The sequence below is a fragment of the Lissotriton vulgaris genome, chromosome 4_1, assembly GCF_964263255.1.
Source record: "Lissotriton vulgaris chromosome 4_1, aLisVul1.2, whole genome shotgun sequence".
Classification (NCBI taxonomy): domain Eukaryota; kingdom Metazoa; phylum Chordata; class Amphibia; order Caudata; family Salamandridae; genus Lissotriton; species Lissotriton vulgaris.
In genome coordinates, this window is record NC_141691.1 from 2012073906 (window position 1) to 2012090770 (window position 16865).

The 16865-nt window shown below is 43.9% G+C and overlaps 1 protein-coding gene across 2 annotated transcripts in view; it reads right to left on the reverse strand.

Annotated features, from left to right (window-relative positions):
- The window catches only part of LOC147724873 (microtubule-actin cross-linking factor 1, isoforms 6/7-like), a 540420-nt gene that overhangs the window by 277961 nt on the left and 245594 nt on the right, over nucleotides 1-16865 (reverse strand). For both annotated transcript variants that reach the window (XM_086966403.1, XM_086966402.1), the window contains exon 5: nucleotides 14977-15143. In XM_086966403.1, the coding sequence (XP_086822529.1) occupies nucleotides 14977-15143 (167 nt within the window). The remainder of the gene's footprint in view (nucleotides 1-14976; nucleotides 15144-16865) is intronic.

Here is a 16865-nt window from a genome sequence, read left to right on the forward strand (position 1 = left end):
CCTGTCCTGTGTGCACTTTCCCCACTGATAACAAAGCCTTGCTATTGTGTTCAATCTCGGGGGTGCTACTGTGGCTGGGCGATGCTCGAGGGCTTCCGTCTGTGATACTCCCTGCCCCCACAGTTGGCAACACTCCACAGAAACTTACAATATGTCCAACATACAAACACACACACACAACCACACACACACAACCACAACCACACACATAACCACACACATACACCCACAGACACAACCACAACCACACACCCAACCATACACACAACCACACACCCAAACACACCCACACCAACAAACCACAACCACACACATACAACCACACACATACAACCACACAATCACACACCCACAACCACACACACACACAACCACACACACACACCACCACACCCACCACCACACCCACACCCACAACCACACATACAACCAGACACATAACCACACAACCACACCGTCAGTGCACAATTTCACCAGACACAGACACCATCAGTCGTCATTGCACGCTTCCACCAGGCGCACAAACCAGACGTCAATTCACGCTTTCACCAGGCACACACACACCACCAGCCGTCAGTGCACGCTTTCACCAGGCACACCCCACCAGCCGTCAGTGCACGCTTTCACCAGGCACACACCACCAGCCGTCAGTGAACACTTCCACCAGGCCCACACACCACCAGCTGTCAGTGTACGCTTCCACCAGGCACCCACACCACCATCCGGCAGTGCACACTTCCACCAGGCACACACACCACCAGCCATCAGCGCACAATTTCTACAGGCACACACACCACCAGCCATCAGTGCACACATCAATTGTTAACGCATCCACAATTAACTATTGAAGCAATCGCAGTAGGACGCATTTTACTTTTAAACATCATCTAAAGTGCCTCCATTGCTACAAAAAAATACACTTTTTGTGGGCTACAAATTATAGACTTTTGTTTCAATTGGTGTTGCAATATTTAGCAGTGCCAATAGCTCAAACTTAATTAATGCGAGACCTATTGCATTGCAAATGCTTGAAAACAGTTTTACTGATCTGTTTTTAGCCGGAGGTTCATTTGTGAAGCAGGTTTTATGGATTAAGCCATCCAAAAGAGACAAGCTGATCTGACAGGTTAAACCGCTGGGTCAGGCAAATGTTGAATACTTCTTCCCGGTTTGCCCCAGGAATGCTGATAAATACATACAATATAAATATGAAATCTGTTCTGGAAATAATGTGTGGACATGTAGGGGCAAGGTGAAAAAACACCACAACCCAAGAAGAACCAGTGCCCAGACTAAAGGAGTGAAGAATTATATGTTTTCCTGATAATGTGAAATTTAACATGCAGATTTCTCAATCAGTTTCTGAGGCTTTTTTGGTTAAAAAAGGAATTCACAAACAAACAAAATAGACACGGCTTTCAAATCATGTATTTCAGCAAACGTCTTGAGGAAAACACAACTGATGAAGTTGTTGTAAACGGAAGATGAATCCACCAGACACTACAAAGCTGCTTTGTAGAGGTTTATTGCAGTACAGAAAGAAACGTGCACCTCTTCATCTGGCCAAGACCAACTGACACATCTGGAATGCCAGGGAAGCCAAGATGCACAAAGAACACACAGCATATTCCAAATGTGACATAATACAATAAAGGTAAAGGATGGACTAAAGCATGCAACAAGATAAAATGATATTTACAACACATCTCCCTCCCTTAATCACAAAATTAACAATAAAACAAACATTAAAATAAAGTAAAATAGAGTAAAATAAACAGAAGTTCAACAAATGTAATCATCCAAATAAACAGGAGGACGACGAATGCATGAGCTCCTGATAGAATCCATAGGTATGGAAGAAGAATCATTATCCTGAGCACCAAAGAATTCACTTTGAGAACTGTGAGAGGCATCACCATCACCTTCTTCCCTTATATTCACATTGCGACTTTGAGACGCACCATAATGTGTGGCAAGCATATAACCATTAGAGTCACAGACCTTTACAGAAGCTGTAAGATCTGAATTTGCTTTGCCACATTTTTGGTACAAAGCCACCCTTCGGTAATTCCACTTTTCCCCATTCTCAAGAAGAACAAAACGAGGATAGGCACACTTGACAACAAAAGGACCTCTAAACTTTGACAAACCATTTGAAATTCGCCCAGGTTTTACCTTTACAAGATCACCCTTTGCAATAGGCAAAGAGACAGTATCCAGAACAGTGGGTGTTGTCAAAACATCATTTTTTTCTTTTAACCAAAAAGGCGTCAATTTAGTGCTGGGAGATCTACCACGCATCAACTCAAATGGTGTTTTTTGACCTTGTTTGTGCGGAGTGGAACGATAAGCCCAAACCATTTCTTGTACTTTCTCATTTGAAAACGACCCAGAAGAACAAGTCATTTGTATTATGCCCTTAACCAGTCTGTTCACCCTCTCACAAATGCCATTACTTTGTGAGTTATATAAACTGGTCTTATGATGTGATATACCACAATTATCCAAAAATAATTTCATTTTGCTAGAAAGCAATTGAGTACCATTGTCCGTTATCAGCACAGAAGGGAAACCCTATTCCATAAAAACTTTTTAAAGAAAATTAATAGTTGAATCTGTGGTTATTTCACCCACAAAAGACACTGTAAGCCACTTAGAGAAATTGTCAATGACAACGATAGCAAAACGCTGGCCAAAAGGCAACTCAGACATTGGACCGATAAAGTCTAAACTAATGCTGTGCCAAGGCTCCTTGGATGAGAATATTTCTCCACTACCTTGACTTCCTACAATTTTTAATCTTTTTTCACCTTCCTTGCAAAAACTACAATTTTCAACAAAAGAGACAGTATCAGAATCAACAGATGGCCACCAAAAATTTTCTTTGATTCTACGCTGGGTGAGGGTCTGCCCTAAATGACCTTCGTGAGCTAAGCTAAGAAGTTTGACTCTTAAAGAATGAGGTGGAACAAAATGGTCACCTCTCATAATCACCACATCCTTACAAATGGATAGTTCGTCTATAATCTTTATGAAAAGCCTAACAGAAAGTTCAACAGTACTCTCCAGTCTGGAACCCATTCTGATAAGATCCATGACCTTTTGTAATACCAAGTCATTCTCCATACAGTGACGCCACTCTTCCTTAGTAAAAGAACCCTCACCTAGAGAAATCACATCATTGAAGAACGCAACAACACTTTCCTCCTGAGGTTCCAATAAGACATTGTTACTATTAACATCAACAGCAGGAAGTCTGGACAGGCAATCAGCCTGGATGTTCTTCCATCCCTGAATGAAATGTAAGTCAAACTGGAAATCTTCTAATCTAGAGGCCAGCCTCGCTAATCTAGGTGAACCCTTTCCAGCACCACCAGGAGCTAACACATTCACCAACGGCTTATGATCAGAACGCAAGATGAACTTGGCGCCCCACAAGTACGTCCTGAAATAAGTCGTTCCCCAGACAGCAGCAAGCGCCTCTCTTTCTATTACAGAGTAATTTGATTCAGAAGAAGTCAAAGGTCTAGAGGCAAAAGCTATTGTCTTCTCCTCATTGGCATGTCTCTGAAGTAAAATAGCACCCAAACCAATGCTACTTGCATCTACCATAAGAATTGAAGTGCGCTTAATATCAAAAGGTGTCAGTACCTTTGCACTGCACAATTCACGTTTGATCAAATTGAAACAATTAGTATGGTTCTGGTTCCACACGAACCTTACACCTTTTTTAAGTAAGTCCCTTAAGGCAGCTGTTTTACTCGAAAAATCCATCACAAATTTAGCATAGAACTCAATCAGCCCCATAAATGATCTTAGCTCATCTTGGTCAACAGGGCAAGGTGCCAATTCAATTGCAGACAACAAATTTTTCTTTGGCCTAACACCGTCTGCAGCAAGTACATATCCTAAGTACTCTATTTCCTTAACTAAAAATGAGCATTTCTCTTTTCTTGGTGTGAGACCCGCTTCATCGATTCTTTTCAAAACTTGATTAAGCACTTCATTATGTTCTGCCTGATTATCACCAAAAATAAAGATGTCATCCTGAAAGAACAATACCTTTGAGATACCTTTAAAAATTTCAGCAACCATCCTCTGAAAAACACTGGCAGCTGATATGAGCCCAAAAGGTAGTCTTGTGAATTTAAATGTTCCCTCACTGGTGATAAAAGCCGTAAGATGTTTTGACTCTTCATGTAAGCGAATCTGATGATATGAAGATCATCTTGGTGCATCCACCCCAAAATGGGTGGACCATCAACAGATCCATACATTTTTCCAAATGTTGTCCTGTTCTTAAAAACAATGTTACACTCAAAATAACCAAGTATATCAATCCTCTCTCCCTGATAACCTGCTGGTGAAATATCACTGGATACAAGTGATCTATCACCCCAAACCTGAATTATCATTGACTTTGGAATGATAGTCCACTTAGATCCACAATCAACCATGAGACATACATTTTTATTATCAATGAGAACGTTGGCTTTTGGTCTAATTTCTCTTCTTTCTTGACACACATTAACATTGGAGTCTTCTAAAACTAATATCTTGTTCGTATCTCTTCTTAAGCTAACTTGATAACCAACCAAAGCTACTTTGTTCTTTGTATTAGTTTTACACATTTTCGCAAAATGCCCCATTTTGCCATACTTCAAGAACTCCTTATTATTGGTGAAGCAGAATTTTGCATCTGAACTGTGTGAGAAACTGCCACACTTTGAACACATTTTGTTCTGCCCACTGCTTTTGAAATTTTTCTTTTGTAAAATATACCCTTTCTTCTTCACAATAGCTACAGCAGCAGACTCATTATCACTAATATCACTGACCCCAGAACTTTTCTCAGATACCTCAGAGACTTTCTGTTCAAAACCACTTTTTTGTAGTTCTTTCATACATTTTTCGGATTCTTCTACAACCTTGGCTAGGTCAATTGCCACATTTAACGCTGGATTTTTTGCAGCCCAGAGTCTCTCTTGTATCTTACGATTGTTACACTGAACAATCAATTGGTCTCGAATTAACTCATCGGTCAATTGACCAAACTCCTTTACCTTTATTGAATTATGTCACATTTGGAATATGCTGTGTGTTCTTTGTACATCTTGGCTTCCCTGGCATTCCAGGGAAGCCAAGATGTACAAAGAACACACAGCATATTCCAAATGTGACATAATACAATAAAGGTAAAGGATGGACTAAAGCATGCAACAAGATGAAATGATATTTACAACAGAAGTCAGATATTTGATGTGGCTACTGGAGTCAACAATGTTGAGGATTCTTAAAGGTAAGATCATTTTCTGAACTGATTCATCAAAAGATTCCTTTGTGATCAAGTGCAAGTAGTAGTGCATATCCTGATTGGAGAGATGAGACTAAAGGGGATTGACTAAATGCAGGTAATCGGCTTGAAATTGGAATGCGGTGAGGTCAGCAACAGAATACCCTCCTGGGTGAGTTGTTCGCTATACACATAACATAGCATCAGGCCATTCATTGGTTCCATATCAGACTGGAACAGCTATAGGCTTCACTCCGGAGTATTCCATATTGGACAGAGTAAGAAATGCCTCCTCATCTAGGTACTGAATAGGAACGTAACTTAAACATACTCTGACAATAGCGGTGGGCTAACGGGGGCACAAGTTGGGTAAGAAAGGGTAAACAAAAATATGCGAGCTAAAGGAAGTAAGGGATGTAGGAATAGGAAGTGGAATTGCTGGGGCAAAAAAGATGGAGCGGCGGTGCATACAGGTAATGGGCATTGAGATACAAGGGAGGAGGCTCAGTGGATGAGGAGGGGCATTGAAGAGTATCAGGCAGGGAGAGAAAGCTTGGAACTTTGATGATGATTGTGAGTTGTAACCAACACACATGCAAATGCAACACCTATGGTGCAAGATACACAGCCATGCAGGAAGAGAGAACTACACAAACTGTACGCGTGAGGTACCAACTTTACATATCCAATGCTACATACCAGATCATTTGTTAATGTGACCTTCATGAGAGAGCTGTATATTATTTCTATAAATGGGAATGTATTCATACTAAAGGGATAACAAATATGTGGAGGACAAACGGAAGTCTTCAGAAGTTACGTTTCTTATATTCTTCTGAAGGAAACCAGCGACAGTATAAGCAACTGAATTATGGCATAAAAGAAAAGGGAATCTTATAAAGATGAATACTCAGATCTTACATTGTTTATACCTGCCATCTGCAGCCACAGGGCCTTTCTCCACACAAATGAGCAAAGTTTTGCTTCACCAGTAGGAGAAGACTAAAGTTTGGTACTAGATGGGTTTTTGGACAGAACAAGAGACCCAAACTTTCAGGAAAGCAGGGACACTTGCAGAGAGATTATATGGAATCATGCATATTGGATTGCTGGAGGCTGGCTAGCTGCCAAAAAGCATTACAATGCCAGAGACTAAAGGGTTCTAGTTGAATGCTGCTTTAATAATTTGAAAATATTTGTTGGTCTACAAATAGAAGAAATTCTTCAAAGCCAGGCTAATGTCCGTCTAGACACTATTTTAGCGGAAACTCCCACTTTCATATTTATTAAGGATTTGTATCCCTCTTCATTTACTAATTCTAACTTTCATTCATTTTTGAGCAAAGAAAAAAAACATTATTTATCTAGGTTCATCATCCTAGGTTTGCTGAATTCATGCACACTGAACACTTTTCCCAGTGATACTGTTTTTTTAAAACCCATTTTTAAACCTAACTAGTTAACTATGCCTGTATAACTCCACAAGCATATTCTTTTGTTAGACTAAAGCACACAGTGCATTACTAAAAATAATACTTATGTATTAGCTATATGGATTTAAAACACCTAACAAAACTGGTTCTAAAATGAAAATCATTTTGTTTTGGAAAAATAAAGAAACTAAAAAGATAAAAAGGTCGGATGGGCAAAGAGAGCCTTCAGTCGGAGACATTATTCTGTGCCTTTTAGACTGCAGACTGGCCTACACGTCATGAAGTACAGCCCTAGGTAGCCGATTTAAACCTTTCCGCCCTCCACTGTGAAGATCACTGAAGCAAGAGAAGAGGGCTTGTGATTCTGAATTACTTGCTTGCCTGAACCAGGACCAATATCTGCTTGATCACTGAAACAGTAATGCTTGGTGTAAGAATGAATGATGGCACAGGTCTCGGCTTCAAACATGGAATGAAAAAGGAAACATGTTGACTGACTACCGCCTAGATGTACGTAATTTCATATTACCACTTCTTAAATACCGAATTTTACCGATTCGGTATTTAAGAAGTGGTAAAATAGAGGGGGGGGGGGGGGTGGTGTAGGTATTACAGAATCGGTAAATAACGAATCGTTAAGATTCGGTATTTACTGATTCGGTAAATACCGATTCGGTAAGGCCCATTGATTTCTATGGGCACTGAAGGCCATAGGAATCAAAGGGCATTACCGAATCAGTATTTACCGATTCCAGCAATGGTGCAGGGGGTGTCATTTTGACACCCTCTAGCACCCCAAATACAGGCGTGTGTGCAATGTGGCACACAGACATGCCCTAAGGGCATGTCTGTGTGTCACATTGCACAGGTGTGCATGCACAGATGTGCATGCACACCTTAATTAGGTATTTTACCACACATTAGGATTGTGTGGTAAAATACCGACTCTTAAAGGCCTGTGGCACTGTAAACTGTGCCACCTACATTTGTAATTACAGAATCGGTAAATATACCGATTCTGTAATTTTCAGCCCCCTACATCTGAAAACCCTAATACCGGTCGGAAACGGACGAAATCGGCCGTTTCCGACCGGTATTAGGGCTACTACATCTGGCCCATGGATATTGGAGTTACCTTAAGATCTCCTTAAATATCCGACTCTCGTTTTTATTGACTGCCAAGGGCCCACTTATTAAAATAGTCATTTTTTATCCCAGGGACCCTTAGGACAGCCTTTTTAACATTCACTCACTTCCTTTCACTGCACTCTCACGGCACAATATCAGCTCCGCTGTATCCAGGCGTCGTAGCACACCCGAGGTGCACTCGGTGCCTTGGGTGGGGCCCAATGATGAAGCATGTCACCAACTAGGTGTTTCCTTTCCAAAACAAACATACGCTAAGAGCACCCACTCCAGAGCTAGTTCTCTTTGATAAAACATATATACCAGGGGAAGTGAACTGCCTTCAGTACCTGTCCTCCCTCTCCTTTTGATTCTTATTATTGTCTTCCTATAATATCATTTTAGTTTATCTAGACTTCCTGCTACAATCCATGAAACTAATGTAACGTTGGACATTACCATGGAAGATAATAAAACTTAAAACTGGGCAAACACAAGGTGAAACTAGTGGGTTTTCATCCCTGAGAATACCATTAACAACCACTTTGGGGTGGGGCAATGATCTTTGCTTGTACTAAGCGGGAGTCAATTAATATCACCCAGAGAATCCAAGGGAGAATACCTACTAAACGTATCCACAGCCTCGCTGGGATGCACGTACTTTTCGCTTCTCTTAGTGTGATAAACTACCTGGTTGAAAAGTTATTGATACAGCTGATAGAAAAATCCCAGGTGCAAAACTTAACTTTTTCCGCGCATGCATGTTATGGTTGAGTGAGGAGACGAAAGGTTAGAGAACAAATACTTCACAAAACCTCGCAATCTGAGACTTCTAGCCACAGATTCCGTACCTTAGAATAATCCCCTGGCATCAGACTGGATCCGGAAATTTATTGTGAGCTGTACACTTGCGTGCCAGTAGGTGGGGTCGCTCAGTGCTGTTCAGTGCCAGAAGTAACGTGTGCAGTGCCTATATAGGTGCCGCTCCAGCGCACTGTCAGGTCTTTTCTTTCCGCGCCTGTCAGCACAGATCGGAGAAGAGCTACCCCCAGTCACTTTTTGACTGACTTTTTTTCAACCTTTTTGTCAAAGATTTTTGAGAGTTTGTCACCTGGTGTGGAACAGTGTGATCATTGCTCTCAACAACCATCTCACATTGATTTTTTTTATCTTACTTGCAGTCCCTAGCTACAGCGGCGTCACTATGGGGGGTGCGGCCCGCATCGGGTGTCACCATCTCACTAGGGGGACACCAAGGCGGTCAGCAGCAGTGTGTGCTTTCAACAGTGTGCAGACTTGCAGTGAAAGTTAATGACGTTGCAACCGCAACGTACGTGCAAGTTCAGTTGCACTGTCTTACAGCAACACAACCTAACTTTTCTGCTCAGAAGGACTGGAGGAGGTGCCTGTGCGCAGTGCGCGCTGCCTCCTCCTCTGCCGCGTCAGTGCGCCTCTTAGGCCCGCCGCCCGCGTACAGGCCGATTGCGAATGATGTCATTCTTCTTCTCTGATTCGCGCATTGGGCCCTAAGTGCGCGTGACTGGCCTGCAGCAGGAGGATCAGAGGCGGCACGTCTTGACCACCGGTTGGGTTGGGGTCCGCCATAATTTAATTTTATTCCCCTGCCTACAGCGCGCAGAGCTGGGCGCTGGACACTGTGACCGACATAGACCCCCACGTCTAACAGCAGGGCAGGTGAGTCAGTGAGTTTCTCCGGACCGGCAGGGGGGTACGCACCAATAATAACCCAGGCTGCTCTTTTTTTTACTTTGTGAGTGACGCAGATGATAGTTTTTGCGGGGTTCATCATGAGTGCCAAAGGGATGCCCTGCTGATTTGCCTTTGAGTTCTCCACGCTGTTCGCTTTCTAACTGGAGCGAGTTGCAGTTTCTAAGAGTGGTTCACAGTCTTCACACAGTTTTACTTCAAATGTGGGTCATGCCATGGATGTAATTCAAAGATGATTTCTTTGGTCTGAGTTGGGTAGTGACTTGTGAGGTGAGCAGCGAGATCGATGCCAGCTTTCTACATAGTTCCTTTGGTGATTCTGGACTGTCCCTGGAGCTGCTATTTTACTTTCTTTTTGTTTTTGCCCACTGCCTGTAATGGGTTGTAGTTCTTGCTGGAAATCAATGTCGTATTTTTCTGACATTTAATTCTAAAGTGCAGCATCGGGAATAAAAGTTAAAAAAATATGAAAAATAAATAACTAAATAAAGTAAGACAGACTAGTGGTAGCAAACTGGCAAGATTGATTTTATTCTCACCCAAATACATTTAGCGCCATTTTTACAGAGTTTGCCAGTGAAGCGCTATTTTTGTTGTCTTGGATTTGTTTTCACTGGGCTTGGAACTACTGCACCAATCTTGGAGGTACTGCAATGTGAGGATTCAAAAACAAAATTTGTACTGCTGCTCTGTATCTAGAGATGTTGTCTTTTTTACCATAGATACTGCTTACGTTTTGTAAGGATAAAAGCAATGGCCATTGAAATGGGTCCTTTCAGGGCCCCGAGTCATGTCCTTAACTTTTCAGGCAAAAGCACTCATTTCTGAACACTGAGTGTAAAAGCGTTAAGGTAACCATGTTGTTCCTGCTTATATTTCACATGGTTTGCAAAATGTTGCATTCCCTTTGATTGTTTGCTTTTTCCAGGATGCTGTCACTTTTGTTTTGTAGGCCACATATTGCTCTTCTTGCCTAGTGCGTAATTGAGCCGCATCCAGGTGTTTGTAGCACATTGGCAACAGTTGGGTTGTAGTTGAAGGCAGTCTGAGTTTTTCTCAGTGGGGCCCTGCAGTATGGTGTTCAGTGGGGGGGAGGATGTGGCACTATGGGCAGAGGAGCTGCTGAATTTGGAACTGGGGAACCAAGTTCAGTCAGCCTTAATAAGCAGTGCATCCTCCCTGCCCTCCAGCAATTTTCGGTAACAACAAAAATGTCATGATGAATTTTATCTAATGGAAGATTTGACTCATGGAAAGGTAGCTCAGAGGGTTAATATACCTGCTGCAAAGAACATGTACCATGCAGATCACAAAGTGCACATAATCATGTAAGTAGGCCAGTGGGTGGTGGGCTACTGCTTTTGTCAGAGCGATCCTTTTGTTACTTGCAGTTTATAAGTTAAAATCCTAACATGGAACATTGAGCCATGTAATCTACTCCACAGCAACACAAGTCAAATTTTTTGTTAACCTTTGATACGTTTGAACTACAAACAATGTATTAGTTGAAATGGTCACATCATGCTGCAGATCTTGCATTATGAGGCAAATATGGCTGAGCCATTATTATTTAGAAAACGTTTGCAAACTAGGATATTTAGCCATTCATGTTTGAACTGCTGTTGTGGAAAATGGAGCAGTGCTGAATGATGACAGAAACCCCATGGCTCGGAGAAAATGGCTTGTGCTTCCACATTTTATCGTATTTGGGGACATTCTGCTATTAGAAGCATATCCCACTGCCACTTTCTGAATACATTTTACTGTCAATAACTCATTATAACCTTAAATCAATCTAATATGTGTTGAAAAATGCTTTGTTTTTGACCTTTCTGTCTCCCAAATTTTCTTGGTAGGGAAGAAGTTCAACCCCCAAACTCTCCCTAGTAGTGGTTGCTCACTGCGCTTGCTCGCTACACACCATGTGGGGGCTGGTCTCACTTTTACTTTGTTCTCTCTCTGATTCACTACTTGTGTCTATTTTTGATGCTCTCTGAAAGAATGTCTATGGGGACATATGACTGGGTGGGTAACCTGATGTTCTTCAAAGTCATCATCTACTATTTGCTGTGCTTTGAAAGTTGATACAATTTTAATATGTAAAGAAAAATGTGCTGTAAGATTCACTATCATGGGACCTGCCACTGGCAGCCATCTGTAATTTGAAATGTGAAGACAACAAGGGGTGAATCTGGGGCGCTATTATTTTTCAGACCATTTACTTCTGTCATTCCCATCACAGTACAGTAAGGGGGGCAGGGGCTATATTTGGCTGTCCTTTATTGGGCATGTATGTGCTTTTGATCTGAGACCTTTATTTGGAATAGCTTGTAGGAGCAGCTCCCCCCGATGTCCAAGCCTGGGTGGGAGGCTCAACTACCGTGTCATTGTCACACGACTCCACCATGGTGGAGAGCTGCCTGGCAGAAACGCATCCACCAGTTAAATCTGGTTAAACCGCCAGGTTCGCCATGAAATGAGGGGGAAGCCGTCTCCTTTGGGCTAGCAGGGCTGCTCCCTCCTCAGGAGCAATGATTATACACTTTGCTATCCCCTCAAATAGGGGTGTGACAAATTAAATTTACAAACGCTACTAAGGATTCTGTAGGGTCCCGTTATTTGCCATCTGTGTCCACTGGCAGATTCGGAGCGGAGGAGGTCCATGTGGTAAGTTGTGAGGGGGTGACACCATGAGTTACCCGCACCGGGTGACACCAACCCTAGTGACGCCACTGCCTAGCTAATAAAGGTGCCCCACCAGGGAACTGGAAGGTATTTTTAACCACTGATCTGGAACCAGTCTTTATCCAGTAGCTTTTTATCCAAGAACTCCTTCCTTCTTGAAGTCATACAGGAGGTTGAGTCTGCCCCGGTGGCATTGGCCGACCAGGGAGAGGTTGCCGATGATGAAGCATGACAATTACACGTGTGAGGCTTCCTCTTCCATAAGAATGTTCTTCACATCCCCATGCACTTGGACAGGTATTCTGTAACGTCCAAATTGGCCTAACGTCTGCCTGCCTTGAGGCAGGAAAACTAACTCACATTCTACCTATACCTGACACACTGATTTGTGATCGTTGTATGTATTAGGAGGACGTGCGGTACCTTGACCTACTCCCCTCCCTTGTGTGTTAAGAGATACTCAAAAAGTACCCGCGGCGTTTCATAAATAGCAGGAGATCTGAAGGGACCTTTGTTAGATGACATGAGGTTCTGTCACAGTTCAGCATCAATTATGGTAGAACTTGTTCTGAAGCAGTCCGATTTGGTTGAGAACTGAAACAAGTTGAAGATTTTCAGGTTTTCCTGAAGTGAACTGAGTAAAGCTCAGGGAAACTCCCTTGACATGACGTGCAGTAGAAAATCTGGGGTACGGTGGCCTCCGAGGGAAATCAGGGTCCTGTAATCTGGTTGAAGTATAGTTCTTTTCACATTAGGTGAATAGGATAATAAAATCAATGTTTTGCAGTCTATTCAGGCTAGGTTAAGTATAGCACTGCTTTATGGATTTACCACAAGACTTTCACCTCGACAATGGGGAATGATTCAAATAAGTGAATCAATTACCAAACCAATTCTGGAGATCCTACCTTTCTGCAGACCAAGAGAAAAGAATTATGAAGAAGGGCAAATGAGATAAATTAGATATTTCAATACTGAAGCCAAAGAGTTTAAGTGATGTGAGTGCAGACTAATATGTTTGGAAATATGCATATAGGAGCCCATCAAATAAACCATCAACAAGAGTAAGACGTCACGTCAAGCATGATTAAAGAACTGACCTAGAGTTAACATAACCATAGTGTTAGAAGGGAAATCTTAGGGTCGGCCGAGCAAGGGGGAGAGGCCTCCAGGCGAGGGCCCTCTCCTAGGATCGTACAGCCGAGCAACCACCCCCCTACAGATGGACGCCACACAAAGATAGGTTCTTAACACTTATCAGTACTTTTAGGCAGGTTATCGTAACGATACAGAAGGAACAGGATTCAGAGATCCTCTTAAACTTAGTCTCTGTGGGAAGGGGGTAGCGGGACAGTCTTGGTACCAGTCTGGTACAGGGATATCTTGCGCACAGCTCTCAATCCTCGAGCTGGGGGGTTCTTCAGTATGGGCCGCGGCAGCGCCAGCAGGACCCCAGGGATGGTCTCACGAAGATGGGCCGCGGCAGCGCCAGCAGGGCTCCAAGGATGGTTTCACGAAGATGGGCCGCGGCAGCGCCAGCAGGACTCCAAGGATGGTTTCATGAAGATGGGCCGCGGCAGCGCCAGCAGGACTCCCAGGATGGTTTCACGAAGATGGGCCGCGGCAGCGCCAGCAGGACTCCAAGGATGGTTTCACGAAGATGGGCCGCGGCAGCGCCAGAAGGACTACAAGGATGGTTTCACGAAGATGGGCCGCGGCAGCGCCAGCAGGACCCCGAGGATGGTTGCACGAAGATGAGTTTGTCTCGGTGTCTCTCGACTCCAGGATACAACTCCCGACCTGCTCTGGAGCTGCCCCAGTTATAGGTCTGGTGCCCTTTGATGTCCGGACCCTCGCACTTGGAGGTCGGAGGGTCCGGGATGTGCGAGTCCAGACACCCAGCAGGGGGGTGGAGCCAGCGCCCAGGGAGGCTGGGGGCGATCAAAACCAGGCGGATGGGGGACCATCGAAACTCCTTCCCCCACTGGTTCGTCAAGTGGTCTCTTTACCCCCTGGTTGGATCGTTGTGCCTCGATGTCAGGGCTTTGCTGGGTCTGTGGCTGGGGTCGGGCCGAGGAAACTAGAAAATAAAGAAGACTTTGTACATCTGTCCCTAAATCCGAAAAAGTAGGAATGAGACATATAAAAATGTTGGGTGGGAAAATTGCTCTAACCCCTTGTGGATCTGTGAATTCAAAAAAAGACTTCAAACTTAACGTTGGCACAAGTACATCACTTAAGTCCATGTGTTTCACAGCATGATTGGAGTTAGATTGTGCCAGTTCAAGCTCCTCACGCACGCCTACAAAGCCCTCCACAACCTAGGACCCGTCTACCTCAATCACGGACTGAACATCCACCAACCCCCTACAGACCTGCGGTCCTCTTCACTCGCCCTCGCACATTGCCCCCGCAACCGACGCAGCAGCAGTGGCCACTCCTTCTCCTACATTGCTGCCGAGACCTGGAACGACCTTCCCCTCAGCACAGCGCCCTCGCTGGCAGACTTCAGAAAGAGACGCAAGACCTGCTCTTCAATGGAGACACAGCGCCCAGATACCCTTAGTGGCGACAGTGCTGCTCTTTACAAATGCTATTTGGTTGATTAATCATGTGTGATGGGTACCGAAATACTAAATTAAAAAACAGAAGCAAGAACTCAGTTCTCCATGCTGATTGCAAAAGCCAGAATCCACCTCTAGCCATTCTTACCTTGCTTCGGCCGTTCGGATCAAAGCATCCCATCTTCCCTGGAGCTTGGTCTTCTCTGTGCACACACCCGTTTCATCTGCCATGATGCTCATATCTGTAGATGGCCGTATGCCCAGCAGGACACGTTGAACTTTGGGCTTTCGTTCCTCGAAAAGTCTCTGCAGCAGCTTTCAGGGATAGAAGGAGAGGCAGAGGAGTTACTTCTAGCAGAGGCAAAGTGGACACTTACCGCACAGCGTTAAGTCTGGCCCTTAATACCTGGACTTCTGAAGACCCCAAAAGTGTTCTGCTCCAGACACAAATGCAAACATTTACTGCTAAAAGAGGACTCAGGAGTTTATAAATATTGTCACCACTGTGGATAAATTCGGTCAGGCTGACAAAAAGGACTATAGAAAATCTTCTGCCTTGCTGTACTGAGGTATAGCAGAGAATACTGCTGACTTCTGTTGGCAAGCTCACTCCCAATTTGGTGTTTGCACAGTTTTGTCAATATACTTAACATTAAAATGAAATTATTTCAAGAAACAGGGACAGTGGGTAAGATGCAACAATCTTTGAGGATCAGAGGAGCAGAGGTATTCTTTTTTTATGTACAAAGATTTTATTGTTTTTCATACATTCAACATTATAGTTGTTACATTCCCTCTGATCTAATTGGATCGGTGTCATTCCAGTGCATAAAAAGAACAGGCCATGGTAAAGGTACGCAATCGACACCTAATCTGACCCCTCTCAATGAGTCAGTACCATTTTACAAAAATGAAAGTAAACTTTGTGTTTCAGAAAGTGCGCCAGCAAGGAGACACAGGACATTCGGAATTAGTCATTCATACCCAGCAATAGCTTAAGGGTTTACAATATAGGCCCGGGTAGAAGAGACCTCCCCTATAAGGAGATAATCATGGTGACCCCCCAGGCGACTTCCTAGCTGTGTCAGATTCCGGGTTGGATTAGCTATCTACCATGGTTCCCCAGGCTCAGGCTATATCAATATTTCCTATCCCTCTTCTGGCTTCTCTCAGGAGTATCCTCCCCTTACATCCTGCCCGTTATTATTGCTCTTCTCCACATGTGCACTCGTGTCTTCCAATTCCTCGCGATCTCACGTTTGGCAAGGATAAACGCTAAGTCTTGGAACTTACTTGTAACCTTAGTCTTAGATGGTGGGGAAACCATCCCAGCAAGCAATACCCCAGGGTATGTTGGCCCTCCCTCTCAATCTTCTCGATCGTGTGTGACACCTCTTGCTAGCATGTGTGCAGCAAGGTGCATTTCCAATACATGTCATGGTTGTGTGCCCCACCTGCCCCGCATCTAGGACATGCCGCGTCAGTTATCTGGAAATATCTACTTATGCGTTGGGGGCTCAGATAGGACCAATGGAGGACCGTAGTTGAGGAGCTTAAAATGTGCAATCCTAGACACCATGGGCGTTCTGTCTAAATGTTGTCCCAGTCTTTTGCTGCAATAGGGATACCCAGCGCATCTTCCCCCTGAGATCGCAGCTTTTCTAATGGCTGTTGTTGATCTGCGCGCAGCGTTCAATATAAGCAAGAGACTGTCTTAACGGTGCCTGCAGAAGGAGCCGTATATTGACACCTCTGTCATAGCGGAGGTTCAGTAGTTCCCTTATGCCAGTGTTTGCATAGTGCTGACGTGAGTGCTCTGTGCAGTAGGAAGTGACCCCGGGGTAAGTCAAACTCTGCGCGGAATTCCTTGAACAGGAGCAGTTCTATAAAGACCCCCCACTTTCGTCTAACCAGCCTCAATCCAGAGGTCACGCCCCCCCCCCCAATTGCCGACATGCGGAAGTGACCTCAACATTTCTAAAGGCAATGTAGATGAGTAAGGAGTCCTAGCACATATAGTCTGTAACCCTCTGCTCC